Source organism: Prionailurus viverrinus, chromosome A1 (genome assembly GCF_022837055.1).
Source record: "Prionailurus viverrinus isolate Anna chromosome A1, UM_Priviv_1.0, whole genome shotgun sequence".
In the NCBI taxonomy this organism is placed as follows: domain Eukaryota; kingdom Metazoa; phylum Chordata; class Mammalia; order Carnivora; family Felidae; genus Prionailurus; species Prionailurus viverrinus.
Genome location: NC_062561.1, coordinates 142,218,978 through 142,234,473, shown reverse-complemented (window position 1 = coordinate 142,234,473; position 15,496 = coordinate 142,218,978). Strand labels below are relative to the sequence as shown.

Below are 15,496 nucleotides of genomic sequence, written 5' to 3'. Positions count from 1 at the left end.
CACATTGTTAATATTACGTATAATAGCCTTGTTACATTTGTCTTTTATGTGCTTTCCTCAGGATAAATTTCTAAAAGTGGAATTGTTGGATCAGTGGGTTTACATTTTTTTTAAAGGTTTTGATGCATATCACCACATTTGAAAGGATTGTACCAATTTATACTAGGACATTAGTACGGAAGTATGTTGATTTTATGCTTTTGCCAGCATTGGGGACTTTGCTATTTTTTCATCTTTCCCAGTTTTCAAGTCATTGAGTAGTATCTTACTGCTTTATTATTATTTTTTAATGTTTATTTTTGAGAGATAAAGATTGCACATGCAAGCTGGGGAGGGGCAGACAGAGAGGAGGAGACAGAGGATCTGAAGCAGGCTCTGTGCTGTCGGTGCACAGAGCCAGATGCGGGACTCAAACTCAGAAACTGTGAGATCATGACCAAAGCCAAAGTTGGTCGCTTGACTGAGCCACCCAGGTGCCCCTCTTACTGCTTTTAGATTTTTTTGATTATTAAGGCACTTGAACATCTTTGCACATGTTTACTGACCATTTGTATTTCTTATTTTGTCTGTTCAGGTCTTTTGTCCACTTTCTGTGATGGAGTATTTATCAAAATTTGGTTTCCAGGAACTCCTTATTTATCAAGTATAATAAACCCATTTTGATACCTGAGTTGCAAATTTTTCCCAGCCTTTTGTCATTTAAATATGATTGTTTTCACTAAGCAGATATTTACATATGTATCATTCTTTCCCCACCCTGCCTCCTTTAGAGCTTTTTAGCACTCCATATTTATAAAAGCATTTACCTTTATTTTTTCAATCCTTTAAGTACTTTTAATGTTTTAATGTATTTGAAACTTACTTTGGCCTATGTAAAATAACGGAAAAAATATATATTGCTCTCTGCCCCCAGTTCTTGGCACAGAGCTCCTAAAACCATTGTAATTTCCTAAGTGATAAGAGTTCAGGGAGCATCTTTTGTTCTAATATTTGGTCTAATATTTGCTGATCAATATTTCTTGGCATTTTCTGAGTGATAGTAGTGACTTTTGTTCTAATGAGACCTTTGTTTCTTGTTGGGCTTCTAGATGGGGGCTGGTCACCAGAAAGACCAGCCATGACTAGAAACTTGGAAGTTTTAGCCTACCCCTCATTTTCCACAGAGGGGCTGGAAATGGAATAATTGATCATGCTTACATGATGAAGCCTCCATAAAAATCCCAACAGTATGGGGTTTGGAGAGCTTCCTAATTGCCCAGCATGTAGAGGTGCTGGGAAAGTGGCATGGTTGGAGAGGGCATGGAGGCTCCACAGCCTTCCCACACACCCTGTCCTACACATCTCCTTCATCTGGGTGTTCATCTTTGTCTTTTATCATATTTTATAATAAACTGGTAAACAGTAAACTCTTTTCCTGAGATCTGTGAGCTTCTCTAGCAAATTAATTGAACCCAAGGAGAGGGTATGAGAGCTTCTGATTTATAGCTGATTGGTTAGAAGCACAGGCAACAACCTGGACTTGCAGTTGGCATCTGAAGTAGAGGGAATCTTGTGGGACTGAGCCCTTAACCTGGGGGATCTGATGCTTCCTCCAGGTAGAGTGTCAGAAAGGAGTTAAATTGTAGGACACTCAGCTGGTGTCACAATTGCTTGGTGTGGGGAACCCCCCCCCCCACATCTGGTGTCACAAGTGTTATATGGTAGTAGTGTGATAGTAAAAGAGACACATAGGAGAAGGGTCTGTTCCCTCCCCTTCCCCTCCCTTCTTTTAACGTTTATTATTTATTTTTGAGAGAGACAGATAGAGTGCAATCAGGGGAGGGTCAGAGAGAGCAAGACGCAGAATCTAAAGCAGGCTCCAGGCTCTAAGCTGTCAGCACAGAGCCCAATGCAGGGCTCGAACTCATGAACCAAGGGATCAAGACCTGAGCCGAAGTCGGACGCTTAACTTACTGAGCCACCCAGGTGCTCTGGGTCCGTCTTCTAAATAGTATATGATCCAAGATAAGGTTCTTTTATTTCTGTTGCCCAAATAGTTAACCAAATATTCCAGTGTGAGGCATTTCTTCCCTCACTGAATTGAAATGCTGTTATGACATACTAAATAAGTAAACTTGAGTCTGTTTCTGGTCTTGCTATGTTGTTATATTGATCTTTTTGTTTGGCTTATCTAGGTACCTCACTATTCTAAATGCTGTGGTTTTATAGAGCATTACTACCCGGCAGTCTATTTCTTTTTTACCTTTGGCGTATGTAAAATGATCACTAAAGAGACAAATATGAACTCTGCCTAGATTTGAGTTTTGTAACTGGCTCCCATGTTGGAGAAATGATCATCTGGAATATTCTGGACTGGACAGTGCAGGCCCGTGAATGCAACTTCTGGGACCCATCTCCACAGCTGGACACCCAACAAGAAATAAAACTCTGTCAAAAACCTAATGACATTTCTATTCATCACTTCACATGGGATGAAGAGGTAAAGAAAAAAAAAATCTGTAAACTTGTCTTTTTTAATACACCCAGTGTCTAATTTTTTTTTTAAGTTTATGTATTTTTGAGAGAGGGAGAGAGAGAATCTCAAGCAGGCTCTGTGCTGTCAGAGCAGAGCCTGATGTGGGGATTGAACTCATGAACTGTAAGATAATGACCTGAGCAGAAATTTTTATTTTTATTTAAAAACTTTTTTTTCAATATATGAAACTTATTGTCAAATTGGTTTCCATACAACACCCAGTGCTCATCCCAAAAGGTGCCCTCCTCAATACCCATCACCCACCCTCCACCCCTCCCACCCCCCATCAACCTCAGTTTGTTCTCAGTTTTTAAGAGTCTCTTATGCTTTGGCTCTCTCCCACTCTAACCTCTTTTTTTTTTTTTTCCCTTCCCCTCCCCCATGGGTTCCTGTTAAGTTTCTCAGGATCCACATAAGAGTGAAAACATATGGTATCTGTCTTCCTCTGTATGGCTTATTTCACTTAGCATCACACTCTCCAGTTCCATCCATGTTGCTACAAAGGGCCATATTTCATTCTTTCTCATTGCCACGTAGTACTCCATTGTGTATATAAACCACAATTTCTTCATCCATTCATCAGTTGATGGACATTTAGGCTCTTTTAATTTGGCTATTGTTGAGAGTGCTGAGCAGAAATTTTTAAACTTAATCTCATGATGGATATAAAAAGGTATCATTCCCCGTATTCAAGTTGTGCTTTAAAATGTTCTGATATTTTTCAGGGTGCCTGGGTGGCTTAGTTGATTAAGCGTCCAACTTCAGCCCAGGTCATGATCTCAAGGTTGGTGAGTTCGAGCCCTGTGTTTAGGCTGCTTCGGGCACTGTGCTGACAGCTCAGAGCCAGGAGCCTACTTTGGATTCTGTGTCTCCCTGTCTCTCTGCCCTTCCCTCTCTCACAATAAGTAAAGCTGTCTTTTTTTTTTTTTTTTTGAGCTGTCTCTCAAAAATAAGTAAACGTTAAAAAATTTTTTTTAATGTTCTGATAATTTTTCATAGATTGCAGAACTTCCATTAAAAAAGCATTTTAATCTTAGCTCCTGTGAGGCAAAGAAGTGATTACATGTCTATAGATTTAAAAACTCTGTTGAAATCTTTGGTTGGATTAAATAAGAGTTATGGCCCTAAAAATTATGTTTTTTATTTGGTACCTTTTTTGCTTGTAAAAATTAGTATTTAAAGTGTTTTCATTTTGTATTTTTTCTTCTCACAAATTTTGACTGAGGTGTATTAATTGCTATAAATGCTTGATAAAGCATTACTGTTTTCCCTAGTATTTCTTCTTTTATAGGGGTTTGTTTTTTCTATAAGGGGACATTAATTATTGATTATAGGTGATTGGTAGAGTGACTCTGATGAGTAATAGCTGCCCAAGAGTTCATTAATTCTCCAGCTGTGTTTATAATTTCCTTTGTGCTCTTTGGTACGTCACTTTAACTGCACAGATTTCCTGATATGTAGAACTAGTTTTGGGGGTTTCTTTGCATTTGAATTGCTACCCATAGGGCTCTAGATTTTAGCACGTTGACCAGTTTTCATTAATGCTCCTGACACTTGCCCTCACTTTGCGCTAAGTGCAGAGTACTGATCCAGAGGATCAAGGGGGATCTTTCCACATTTAAATTCTGGTAAGCCTTGAGGGCATGCTATGGTCTAGATACTGTGAGTCTGAGTTGGGTTTGTAGGCCTCAATGTAAGAGAAGAGAAGAATTCCTCAAGAGAATTTTTTTGGTAAAAACAGGGAGGCTAGATCTTGAGGGATTTTTTAAAGGTCTGCCTCACTGGGGTACCTATTGCATAAGAAAAGGATTCCCAGGCAAGTGCTACCAAAAGTCTAGTGATGTGCAAAATAATTTCAGAAGCTAGGTAGTGTGGTGTGAGTCAAGAGCAAGGGACTGGAGTAACATGACCTTGATTCTAGTATCAGCTCCATGCCTGAACTTAGTGTGTCGCTTTAATCTTCTAAAATTTTAACTTGTTTCTCTGGAAAATGAGATGTTGTCAGGCTATAAGAAGAAAAATATTGGTAAAAGTACCTTCAAAAGATTAAAGTTGTTTTCCAATAATACATTTGGAAAAAATGTTTTTTGTGAATTCTTCGGAGGATCTTAAGATGATAGTGCCACTGTAGCATAGGCTTTTTTGTGTCCTTGCATTTGTAGGTCTCTTGCATTCTTAAGGGTATAGTGTTAGGTGAATGAAAATCTAGGTTGTGCCTCAGCAGCTCCCACTGTACCGCCAGTCTGCCAGCCAGAGTTCCTCTTTCTAGCTGTCATACAGAACTTCTTTGGAAGTTCTCTATTGAATACGGAAGGTAATAGTGGCCTTCTGATGTCATAGCAGGACTGGAAATCTGTTGTACTACGTAGTGATAAGGATTAATTTTATGTCCATTTCTGAACTTTTCTCCTGACCAGAATGTATTTGCTGCCGTTGGAAGGGGTTTATATGTGTATAACCTTCAAATGAAGCGTGTGATTGCTTGCCAGAAAACTGCCCATGACTCCAGTGTCCTGCACATTGCCAAACTTCCAAACAGGTACTAGAAGGTGGGCCAGAGTAGCCCATGAGCTGTAGTCTGCCAACTGTAGTTTAATGAAAAAATACCACCCTAACTTTGACAAAGATCATGTTAGTATTATTTAAAAAGGTTATTTACAGGGGTGCCTCGGTGGCTCAGTCGGTTGAGCGTCTGACTTCAGCTCAGGTCGTGATCTTGCGATTTGTGAATTCGAGCCCGGTGTCGGGCTCTATGCTGACGGCTCGGAGCCTGGAACCTGCTTCAGATCCTGTGTCTCCTCTTTCTTCCTGTCGTCCCATCCATTCTACAACAAATGAAATAGATTCCCATTTCCCAGATCCACCATGGTAATTTCTGAAGTGGCAAAGTTATTTGGCTCCATGGTTTGACCTGTTAGATTCTTTTAGAAATGGAGAATACCCATGGCTGTCTCTAACAAAAGAGTTTGTAGTAATGTGTTATAAAATTTACAAGAAGTAGACTTTGGGCACTATGTGCTTATTTTTCTTCTTGTATTTTCCATAAACCCACCTTATTGTTGCAGTTGTTGATGGCCAGAAAGAAATGGTCATCTCCTTGTTACGTGGGGCTACTAAGCAAGGGCTTTCCTCTAAGGGTAAATTTGGCTTCTGAGTTTGTAGGAGGGGAATACTATTTTCTCTGCAGGATACTTTTAGAGTGAGAGCCACCCTGAGAAGAGATACAGTGAGAGGAGGGAAGGGGACTGTTCAGGATATTGTGAAAGTGTAATTAATTCATAATTTTCCTGAATACATTTAAAAAAATTTTTTTTACATTTATTTATTTTTGAGAGACAGAGGCAGAGCACAAGCAGGGGAGGGGCATAGAGAGAGGAGGAGACACAGAATCAGGTTCCAGGCTCTGAACTGTCAGCACAAGGTCTGATGTGGGGCTCGAACTCACAAGCTGTGATAATCATGACCTGAGCTGAAGTCAGACGCTCAACCGACTGAGTCACCCAGGCGCCCCACATTTTTAAAAACGGGATGATACATTTATCACATTTAAGCCAGTGGGACAGTATAACATGTGCCCTTCCTGAGGAGTGCTTTTACTTTGCATTGTAAAGCCATGTTAAATAGTGGTTTTTATCAACTCCTGCCAAGAGCTGAAGAGAAGCAGTTGAGGGCGCTGATTTCTTTCACTGCAAATTTAGCATAGGCCCTTGTTATGCACTTGCTTTTTGTTAGTTATTTATTTTTTTTCTGACAGGCAGTTAATCTCATGCTCGGAAGATGGCAGTGTACGCATTTGGGAGTTAAGAGAAAAACAGCAGCTTGCAGCTGAACCTGTACCAACAGGTGTGTCTTTTCTCCTATGAAAAACAGAAGAAAGGCAGTTAAGTGCAACCACAGGAATAATATACAGTGCTCCAAATAGGCATGTTTACATGAAGCATATGCTAATTGGGATCTCAAATTCACATCTTAATGTTGCTTTAATGTAGAACTGCCTGTTTATTTCAATTCAAGTCAACTAGTATTTTACTGTTTTAAGGGGAAACTCTTTCTAGTAATCTGAACAAATGGCCCATTGAAGTATTCAATCATTTTATATTGTCTATCATAATGCTTGATACACAAATGGGATTTGTACCATCAGTTATCACATTAAAGTGTTCTTTCAGCCTGGAAGCATTAACATCGAACTCAATTTATGGAAAAATACACTTTTGTGTTTATATCATAATCTCCTGAGCTCTTGACCTGCAGGTATTGGGTTTGAAAAACAAAATCCTGGTTCATTAGCATCCTTTGCATAGGAAATCCGATGCTAGTACCTCTGGAGTTTCTTCTGGTCATCTGAAGTCATAGGGTATTGTATTTGGACATATATGTTGCTATTCATCTACCCTTTGTTGATCTGAGTTGTGTGGTTTTTGTTTTGTTTTGTTTTTTTTGACACTGGCATTCAGGCCTTTTGCTGGTCTCTTTTATTCCCAGTGCATTTTGTCATGTGAATGCACCTTCACCAGTGGGTGAGGAGGGGCAATCAAAGAGATGAGCAACAAACCTTGTAGTTAAGATGAAAGGAAGTAACATATTTACATTTAAATTTTCTGTTTTTCTGATCTTTTATTCTGAGTAGAGAGCATAGTAATTTTGGGAATGACTGAAATGATTACTTTTCTAGGTTTTTTTAACATGTGGGGATTTGGAAGAGTAAACAAACAAGCCAGCCAACCTGTTAAAAAGCAACAGGAAAATGCCACTCCGTGTTCATTGGAGCTTATTGGAGATTTGATTGGACACTCCTCATCTGTGGAGGTATTATTTTTAATAGGCATATAAAGGTTTAGGGAATTCCCACTTTTGCATCTCCCTGCTCTTCATTCAGTTGGTATCGTTTTTTTCTGAATCTAAACATGGATAGGTTATAGTACATGCAGTTAAGATCTCCCTTTACAGAGATACCATGTGAGTAAGCAAGGAATGTTTTACTTCTAAATATGGGCTGAATCACCATTATTTGTGAGATGGAGACAGCCAACAATGGGACAAGGTGAATAATGTGGAATACATATGTTTAACAGTAGTAGAGGGTGCGTGGACAGTTGGGGTTATAGGTAGAGTTAAAGTCTTCCAGAATTGAATTCAGGGGGTCTTAATCAAATTCAAGAACAGAGCCCTGTTTTTACCTCCTTTTGAAGGATATATTGTTAGCTTCATAAATCACAGGGCTTGGTTAGCGTTGTGCATATATGAAAATATTAGTTGAGAATTATGTATACAGTTCAAACTTGGGGAAATCCAAATACATTAGTATTTTACTATATACACTATTGCCTATAATGAAAGGAATAAGATCAATTGAGATAGATGATTGGAACTGATAACAGTATAAGCAGAGCCTTAAGGATTGAATTTCTTGAATTGTTTTTCCCTGTCTCATTGCCAGGGAGGAACGAATTACTTTCCATGTGGAAGTGCATTTATGCCTAGCATTCATTTCTTCTATTTTAGGGCAGTGTACTAGACACTGGAATTTACAAAGAAACCTAAAACATAATCCTTACCCTCTTGGGACTCATACTTGAGTAGACAGGAAGGCTATAGATCTAGTAAGCTGTTAACCTAAGCTGTTGAGGATAGACCCAGATGATTGTACCCAGTGAGTACTCAGGAAGTAGGAGAAGATGGTTAGTGGAAGATAGAAAATGGACTTGACCTGTACCTTGAAGGTTAGGGAGGGTTAACATAGATAGCCTTATGACGGTAAGTTTCCTGATGTTGGGTACCCTGTCTTGTTTATCTTTGCTTTCCTCTAACAGGTAGCCCAATTGTTTTCATTTTGTCCTGCTTTTTAACTTTGCTTAGGTGGTTATAGTGTAGTTGGGGAGTAAGGATGTAATGTGGTAGACAGAAGTGCAAAGATAGGATCTCCTTGCTGGCAAAGAGCAGACTGGCTAGGCTGGAGCAGTGGTTTCCTGTGAATAGACGCCAGTAGGAGATTAAGCCTGAGAAAGTAGTTTTGGGTCAGATTATGAATGTCCTTGTATGTAAGGCTGAAGAATTTGGACTTAATTTTTAAAATAGGTACCCATTAAAGGTTTTTAAATGGTGGGGGAAACATTCAAAGTGGCATATTTGCTGTCAAGTGTTGACCCTGAAGTATTTTTTTTAAGTGTCTATGAAATTTCAGTCTTGCCTTTGAGGAGCTCTGTTCTTCATCGGTGTTCATGCTGCCTTCCCACCAACACTCCGTATTTTTTATTCTTAGCTCCCAGCCTTTCACTATGCATGACCTTCCCTTTATTTGGGAAATTTTGTTTTTGAACCGTTGACATTTTCAGTGGTTACTGATCTATGTTCCCTTTTTCTGTGGCAAATCATAGTGTGAACTACATTTTTTAGGACCTGATTATATAGTCTTTAACAACTGAACTAGCACCTTTTTCATGGTAGTGCCATCTATTATGCTGGGTTCCCTAAGTAAATGCTTACTGACTGCTTAGAGAGCTGAAGCCAGTGTTTATCGTACAGAATTTGGAATTCAGACATTTTCCTGGTAGCTATTAGTGCGTACAATAAATGATGAAGCAATTCTGGCAGGACTTCTGATATAAAACCAATACTTGAAGAATTAGATTATGGTAAAATTGAGAAGATTCAATGGGAATTCATGTATTTCACACAAAAAAATAGCTGTTACAGTTCTGATTATTAAAATACAGGATATTAGTCACATAAATAGACCATTAATTTCTCATGAAAAATGATAAGGAGTTTTATATTCAAAACCAAAGAAGTCTCCAAGGTACATATTTTACAAGCCATGTTAGTGTATAATTAGCCTTGCCTCTTCTCTTTAAATTTCCTATAATCAGTAGCTTTAAATGTCTTTACAGATGTTTCTGTACTTTGAAGATCATGGACTAGTGACTTGTTCTGCTGATCATCTCATTATTTTGTGGAAAAATGGAGAAAGAGAATCTGGATTGCGCAGTTTAAAATTATTTCAAAAACTGGAGGAGAATGGTGACTTACATCTTGCTGTGTAGTTGAAGGAATTTGGAATACTTGTGCATGAACCTTGAACATCAAATATAGGGTAATACTCAAATTTGTATTATTTATTTTTTAGTAATCTCCACACCCAGTGTGGGGCTTGAACTCAAAACCCTGGGCTCAAGAGTCATATGTTACTCCATAAAATTCTGGTTGAATTTTTTTTTTTTTTTGGTGGGCCTGCAAACCAGCAGCAACTTGCTTCTCAGGTATTTAACTTAAGAAATGGGTCTAATTTTAGCAGTGAATTTTCACAAGTACTCAGATCAGAGCACAAATATTGGTTGATACAGAACTAAATTATATATGGCATCTGTATAGAAAATTTTTTAATTAGGCTTAAAGAAAATTCTATACCAGAAATTGTACAAGCTTATGTTTAACAAAGAAAAGTGCTCGGACCTCTCACTCCCTTTATTTAGCATACTTTTGTTGCCTCTACATTACCACCAAAAATTAATTTTTTTAAAAGGTACATGTACTTTTTTTGTTGGTGGTGCCAAATCAATCATTTTTTATTTTAGTTTACTACAATTCCTCTAAACTCAGATCAATAGGAATCTTATGAGGGTATATTCCCCCCACCCCCGCCAAATAACTGTTAGCTAGATTGGTACTAGACCAGCACCTGCCCTTCATAGAGGCCAGGGATGACAGCTAGGTCACTAAAGACTTCTGTCACAGGTCAGAGACGGTGAGCCCAAAGTGCTTTATTTGTCTTACCACTGCTTCAGATAGGAAACACTTGAGAATGACTTCATTTGTGTAGTTACTTGCAGTGACCACTCAGATTTAATCATCTTCCTCACCACAGCAACCTTAAAACAGAATACTTTCCTCCCTTTGGGTACTAAAGAATAAAAGTTTAAAAAGAAAAGTGGGTGACGCTTCCCCTTTCTGCTGACTCATGTGTTCAGCCCATACAGCCTAAATGGAATCTTTATAAACTGTTGTTTCCCCAACCATCCACAGATGAAAAGACCTAAAGTCATCTGTGCCACACCAGTGCCCTAATATTAGGAATGAGTAAAGGTAAGCGATACTATTATTTTTAATTCACCATGAAGATAGCTTTATGGAGAAATATATTAAAATCTCTCTGCCAGCTTTCTAAGTTTTCATCCTAAAGTTAGAGCATGAGTAGTATCCCTAAACCAGGCAGACATGCATTCTAGTCTTAGTGCATCATATTGTTTATCACTTTAGTTACGTGTCTCCAAGTCATTTTCAGGCTTTTAAATTTTCCTCTATAGATGGACTTTCTTCCATTACTAGCTAGCTTTTTCTTTGGAAATTCTACATGAGGTCTTGAGTTGTGTAAGACCTCTTCAATGAATTATACAAGGAATTCATAGATTTTTAACTGCTTTATTTCCTAATATGTTTTGGGATAGCATTTTCAGGTAGTAATCTATTCCTACGGAGTGATGGAAACCATAGGTGAAAGCTCCCACTCAGAAAGATGGGAGATTGTAGTAACAGCCCAGACTGGACTGCTGCTAAAAAGTTGAACTTGCAACAAGTTGCAGGCCCTTATGGCCTCTTCCTCTGGCTGTATTCACATAATACAATCAAGAGCTTAGATTTCTGAGGCACTGTATTATTCCTTTCTCAGCTTGAGGCTGGTTCTTTGCCCCCAAGACTAACCAGCCCTGAGTTGCTTAGACAGCCAGCCAATTTTATAAAGTAAAATTGGAAATAAAGAATGGCCTTCATGGTACTAAGGGTCTTCTCCCTGTATTAGATTAGAATTTTTCTAAATTAATATGGCTCCCCTTAACGCAGAATGTTTTGGTAAACAACTAAGTATAAAGTATACCTTCTGCAAGACTGTATTTCTAATAAATTGACTGTATGGAGGAATGCAATATTGAGTTAGCAATTCAGAAGATTACTCCACAATAGAGGACACTGATAAAGGACATAGCTGTGTTAAAGCTTTAGTACCTGGCAGTCTTCGAGGATTTAACATTTGAGTTCTTATGAAATTAATTTAACAGTATAAGGAATAAGCTGTAACATTCATATAGAACATGTCAGACATCTGATAAATGTTACTTACCAAATGGAAGTGAAAGCAACATGGTGAGGAAAATATTGTCCTTGCCTCAAGCAAGCTTCTGAAACCTCGGCAAATTACAGTGGGATTTTGACATCCTAAACTTAATGTGTCTGAAAATAAAGTTTGTGATTCATGAAATAAAGGACACTAAAGCGAAATTTTGAAATAATGAAAAGTTTAGGCCAAAGAGATGAAATAAAAACAGCTGTTGGGAATGAAAAATGGCTGTAGGAATTTAGTTACAAGTACTTCACAAAAACATTTTCATCACATTTACATAATGCAGCATCACAACACAAAGCAGGCTGCTGTCCTGACCAAGCACATTCGCTTATCATCTAACAAAAATAATTTAGATACATTTCTGTGCATGGAATTATCATATAGGTTTTCATTTTTTTGGTACAAAACATAGAAAAAAACAGTGGCACATTATGTAGTGATGTCATTTTTTTTCTTCCCATTTCCTAGTTTCCAGTGTTCTGCATTCCAATTCAGTCTCTGTTTATACCTCTGAAAAATGCAGCATGGAGTACAGAGGATTTGAAAAGAAAATGAAGCTATTTTGTTTACGGAGTTTCTAATATTTACAATACATAGAGAACAGGTGGCCGGTAAAAGAGAAAGGAAAATCTCAAGTCTGACTTTATGGAGATCACAGAAAGTTTTCAAAAGAGCTGTATAAAAATATGCACTTGTGCTTTAGAAGCTTTTAGCATACAATTAATAGCTTAAAATAGTATTTACTGCTTCCCCTTACGTCTGTTTTCTGATATATTTACACACCTTGCAGTCTTTTCTGTTTTACATCATTAAAGCAAAATGGCAAGGTCTCAAATATAGATTAAAAACATCTGAACCCTGAAACTTCCCCATCCCTCCCCAAATACATTATGTATAGATGGTAACTGCGTAACATACTCCATGGACTTGTACCCAGGAAATTCAGATTGCTTTAATAAAAATTTTTTACTGTGAATGTATATAAATTTTCTTTTTTAAAAAACCTTATCCAAGGGCATTCAGGTTTAATGGCTTTTATATAATACTTACTATACGGCCTTGTGACTGCCTCTGTAAACCAGAAACAAGGGAAGTGCGTGGATTCCCCCCAAACAAGGTGTCAGTCCCTTCCCTACCATGAATGGCTCACTGTTAAGGTGAATTGCTTTTATAGGAAAGAAGGCTACACAGGCTGCTTCTACCAGTCTTCAGAAGGCACTCACCAGGCCCAGGCTGTGGTCTACCTAGGGTGTCACCCCCTTGATCAAAAGAACTGCTTAGCCACAGAGGCTGTGAAACTAGTTTATCAATAATTTGGTCCTAGTTGTTTTGCTCATTTTATAAATAGTTTTTTTCCTTAGGTGTTTTTATGAATCTTTCAGACTGGTGCTCTTGAGGAAAATAGTCAAGCTAAACAGCAATGTTGACTTCTATGGTTAGAGATGAGCTGAACACTCGCTAAGCTGTGTCATCCACAGAGATGGGCTCACAGGCACCAAGTTTTTGCTGCTTGTAGCCTGCTAGAGTAAATGAGCTCCATAGTTTGATGAGGACACTATCACTAAGTGTTCAAAAGAAAAAATATTTTTCTTAATGGAACATAACTTTCTAAAAATGCAATTTGGGACTTGAGTGATTCAAAGTCAAAAATTAAACACCAACCCCTTAACCTACACCTGTCTTTTCAGTATAAAGGAAAGCCTCTTATTTACACTACTGTGATTCACAGTGCCCGTTGCAGATCAAGAGGTCCCCTTCTCTCTCGGGTTTAGCTGTCAGATGGAAGCCTCAGACTTTTGCACTTTAGGTCATCTAATGTCTTCCAGTGTTTGTAGTTATCAGCCAAATGTTGCATCAGGGCTGGCAGATGGGCAAAGGCTGCAAGGACATCAAAGAATCACAGGTTAGATGCCAGGAACATTTAGAAGGCCGGTGCTCTGTGAGACATATGGAGGCTTAATATAGGAAGGGAGGTACCCTAGGTCAGGCCTTATGCTACACATGAACATACAAGCATGAGAAGGGTAGATGGTTAAACACTAGTTTCTGAAATACAAACAGGTCCTCTTAGTTAAAAGTGGAAGAGCCATTTATCAGCAACATTACAAAATGTATTAAGTCTACTCTGAATCAGATTCTTTGGGTATTCTTTCTAGAGTTTCCTCCAATGATAGGAAAAACTGCTATAAGCTTTGGAACCCTATGCTTTGAAGAAGTGAAGACTTGTAGATCCAGTTATCAAACGTCCATGGAGTCTTCTGTACTCAGAGGTTCTCTGCAAGGTGCTGGCGATGCAGAAAGTGGACATGCACGCCACCATAGCTAACTTAAAAAAAACAAACAACATTTCACATACACCTGTAGGCCCAGCCTATGTCCTTAGGGGTTATCATCATAAAGCAGAACAAGATATTCTGTTGAGGTGACAAAACACCAACTCTCTTACCATCCCAAGCATCAAACATGTCTGTTATGAAGTAGTCAATGAAAGAGATTTGGGATTTGGGGATGCTACATGTATTCCGGTCAAACACTGGCATCACCACAGGGAGCCCCTGTCTCTTCTCTTCATCAGTCTGCAAGACATAAGAACACAGACAGGGCTGAGGCACATGAGGAGCTGTCACGGTAGCATTTAGTTTCTCAGAACAACTCTGGAAAGGGGTCATCATCCTATTGTATCTATGAAGAAGGAGGCTCAGCAAGCTCCTGAGGCCTATAGAAATCAACCACCTGATGAACTGTGGTGACTGAATTCAGGTCTTGTGAGTCCGAAGTCTCTTATACCATACCACAGCTCCTCCTGACGCATCAATCTCCGAGTTCTTAACTCCTTTCCTGAGATCGATTTCCAAAGTAGTACCAGTAGTATTAATACTAATAATCCTGACACTTACAGTGAGAGTGCAGTGGGTAAAACTTCTTGTGCCTTGGCATGAATCCGGCAACTGTCACTAAACTGTACCAATAATCATTTTATTATTCACTGCTACATGCCTGAGGTTTAAAACCCCAATTTTACTTAGGAATATCCTCACTGAAGCAGTAAGAATTACTAATCTTATTAAAGTTTAACCTTTGAGTATGTATCCTTTGAAAATTCTATGTTTTGACAAAATGGAAAGTTCACATAAAGTCCTTATACTGCATACCAAAGTATAATGGTTGTCTTGAGGAAACACATTTATTGAGGTGACCTAGCCTTTTTTTTTTTCTTTCATGGAATACAACTTTCACTTGAAAGGGTGACAAACTATGATTGTTCAGATTTGGGTATTGGTCATGCAGCTCTCTCAGGAAGTATGTAAATCTGAATAATTTGCACATTAGAGTGTGTAATGTGTGTGTGTGTGTGTGTGAAGGCCATTATGTACTAAGCTGAATATTAACATCCACATTTCCTGATGGTGTGTTGAACCAGAGGCCACATAATCGGAGGCCTCGTTTGTAACTTCTGATTTTTAGGTCACAGTGCTTGTGAACGTCAGTACATTCCTTTTTGGGAAAAGGACCCTTAAACGGGGAGCTTCTATTAAAGAACTTAAAAGTGCTTCTTTCCCATTCCCTAATCACATACTTATGAGAGTATTAGGAGTAGGATTTCAAGTCTTCTCTGGATCCTGGGAAGCCCATTAATGGCCTCCTGCCAGCTTTGGGCTCAGCTTGCTCATTTCAGATGAATTGATGAGGTATCCTTAGAATATCCACTGTTGCTTAAGGAGTAATTTGGGATTTTTAACCCCTTGGTTCTGGCGAGCAGAACTGCCTGTCCTACTTTTCTTCAATTCAGGGGCTCTTCCCAGCCTTGAAAGCTGCAGTTAACTTACTGGGTACTTGGCTAGTCATTCCCTCTGGCAGTCCTTCTA

At 38.6% G+C, this 15,496-nt stretch overlaps 2 protein-coding genes across 6 annotated transcripts in view; one reads left to right on the top strand and one right to left on the bottom strand.

Annotated features, from left to right (window-relative positions):
• The window catches only part of WDR41 (WD repeat domain 41), a 184,153-nt gene extending 171,547 nt beyond the window's left edge, over positions 1-12,606 (top strand). For 2 of the 4 annotated variants that reach the window (XM_047858246.1, XM_047858260.1), the window contains 5 exons: positions 2,295-2,479; positions 4,933-5,054; positions 6,270-6,358; positions 7,191-7,324; positions 9,406-12,606. In XM_047858246.1, coding sequence (XP_047714202.1) covers positions 2,295-2,479; positions 4,933-5,054; positions 6,270-6,358; positions 7,191-7,324; positions 9,406-9,558 — 683 coding nt within the window. In that variant the 3' untranslated portion in view covers positions 9,559-12,606. The remainder of the gene's footprint in view (positions 1-2,294; positions 2,480-4,932; positions 5,055-6,269; positions 6,359-7,190; positions 7,325-9,405) is intronic. The other 2 variants (XR_007152087.1, XR_007152089.1) reach the window with 2 other exon arrangements.
• The window catches only part of PDE8B (phosphodiesterase 8B), a 240,810-nt gene continuing 237,912 nt past the window's right edge, over positions 12,599-15,496 (bottom strand). For both annotated transcript variants that reach the window (XM_047858220.1, XM_047858231.1), the window contains 2 exons: positions 14,077-14,206; positions 12,599-13,508 (listed from right to left, as the gene is read on the bottom strand). In XM_047858220.1, coding sequence (XP_047714176.1) covers positions 13,399-13,508; positions 14,077-14,206 — 240 coding nt within the window. In that variant the 3' untranslated portion in view covers positions 12,599-13,398. The remainder of the gene's footprint in view (positions 13,509-14,076; positions 14,207-15,496) is intronic.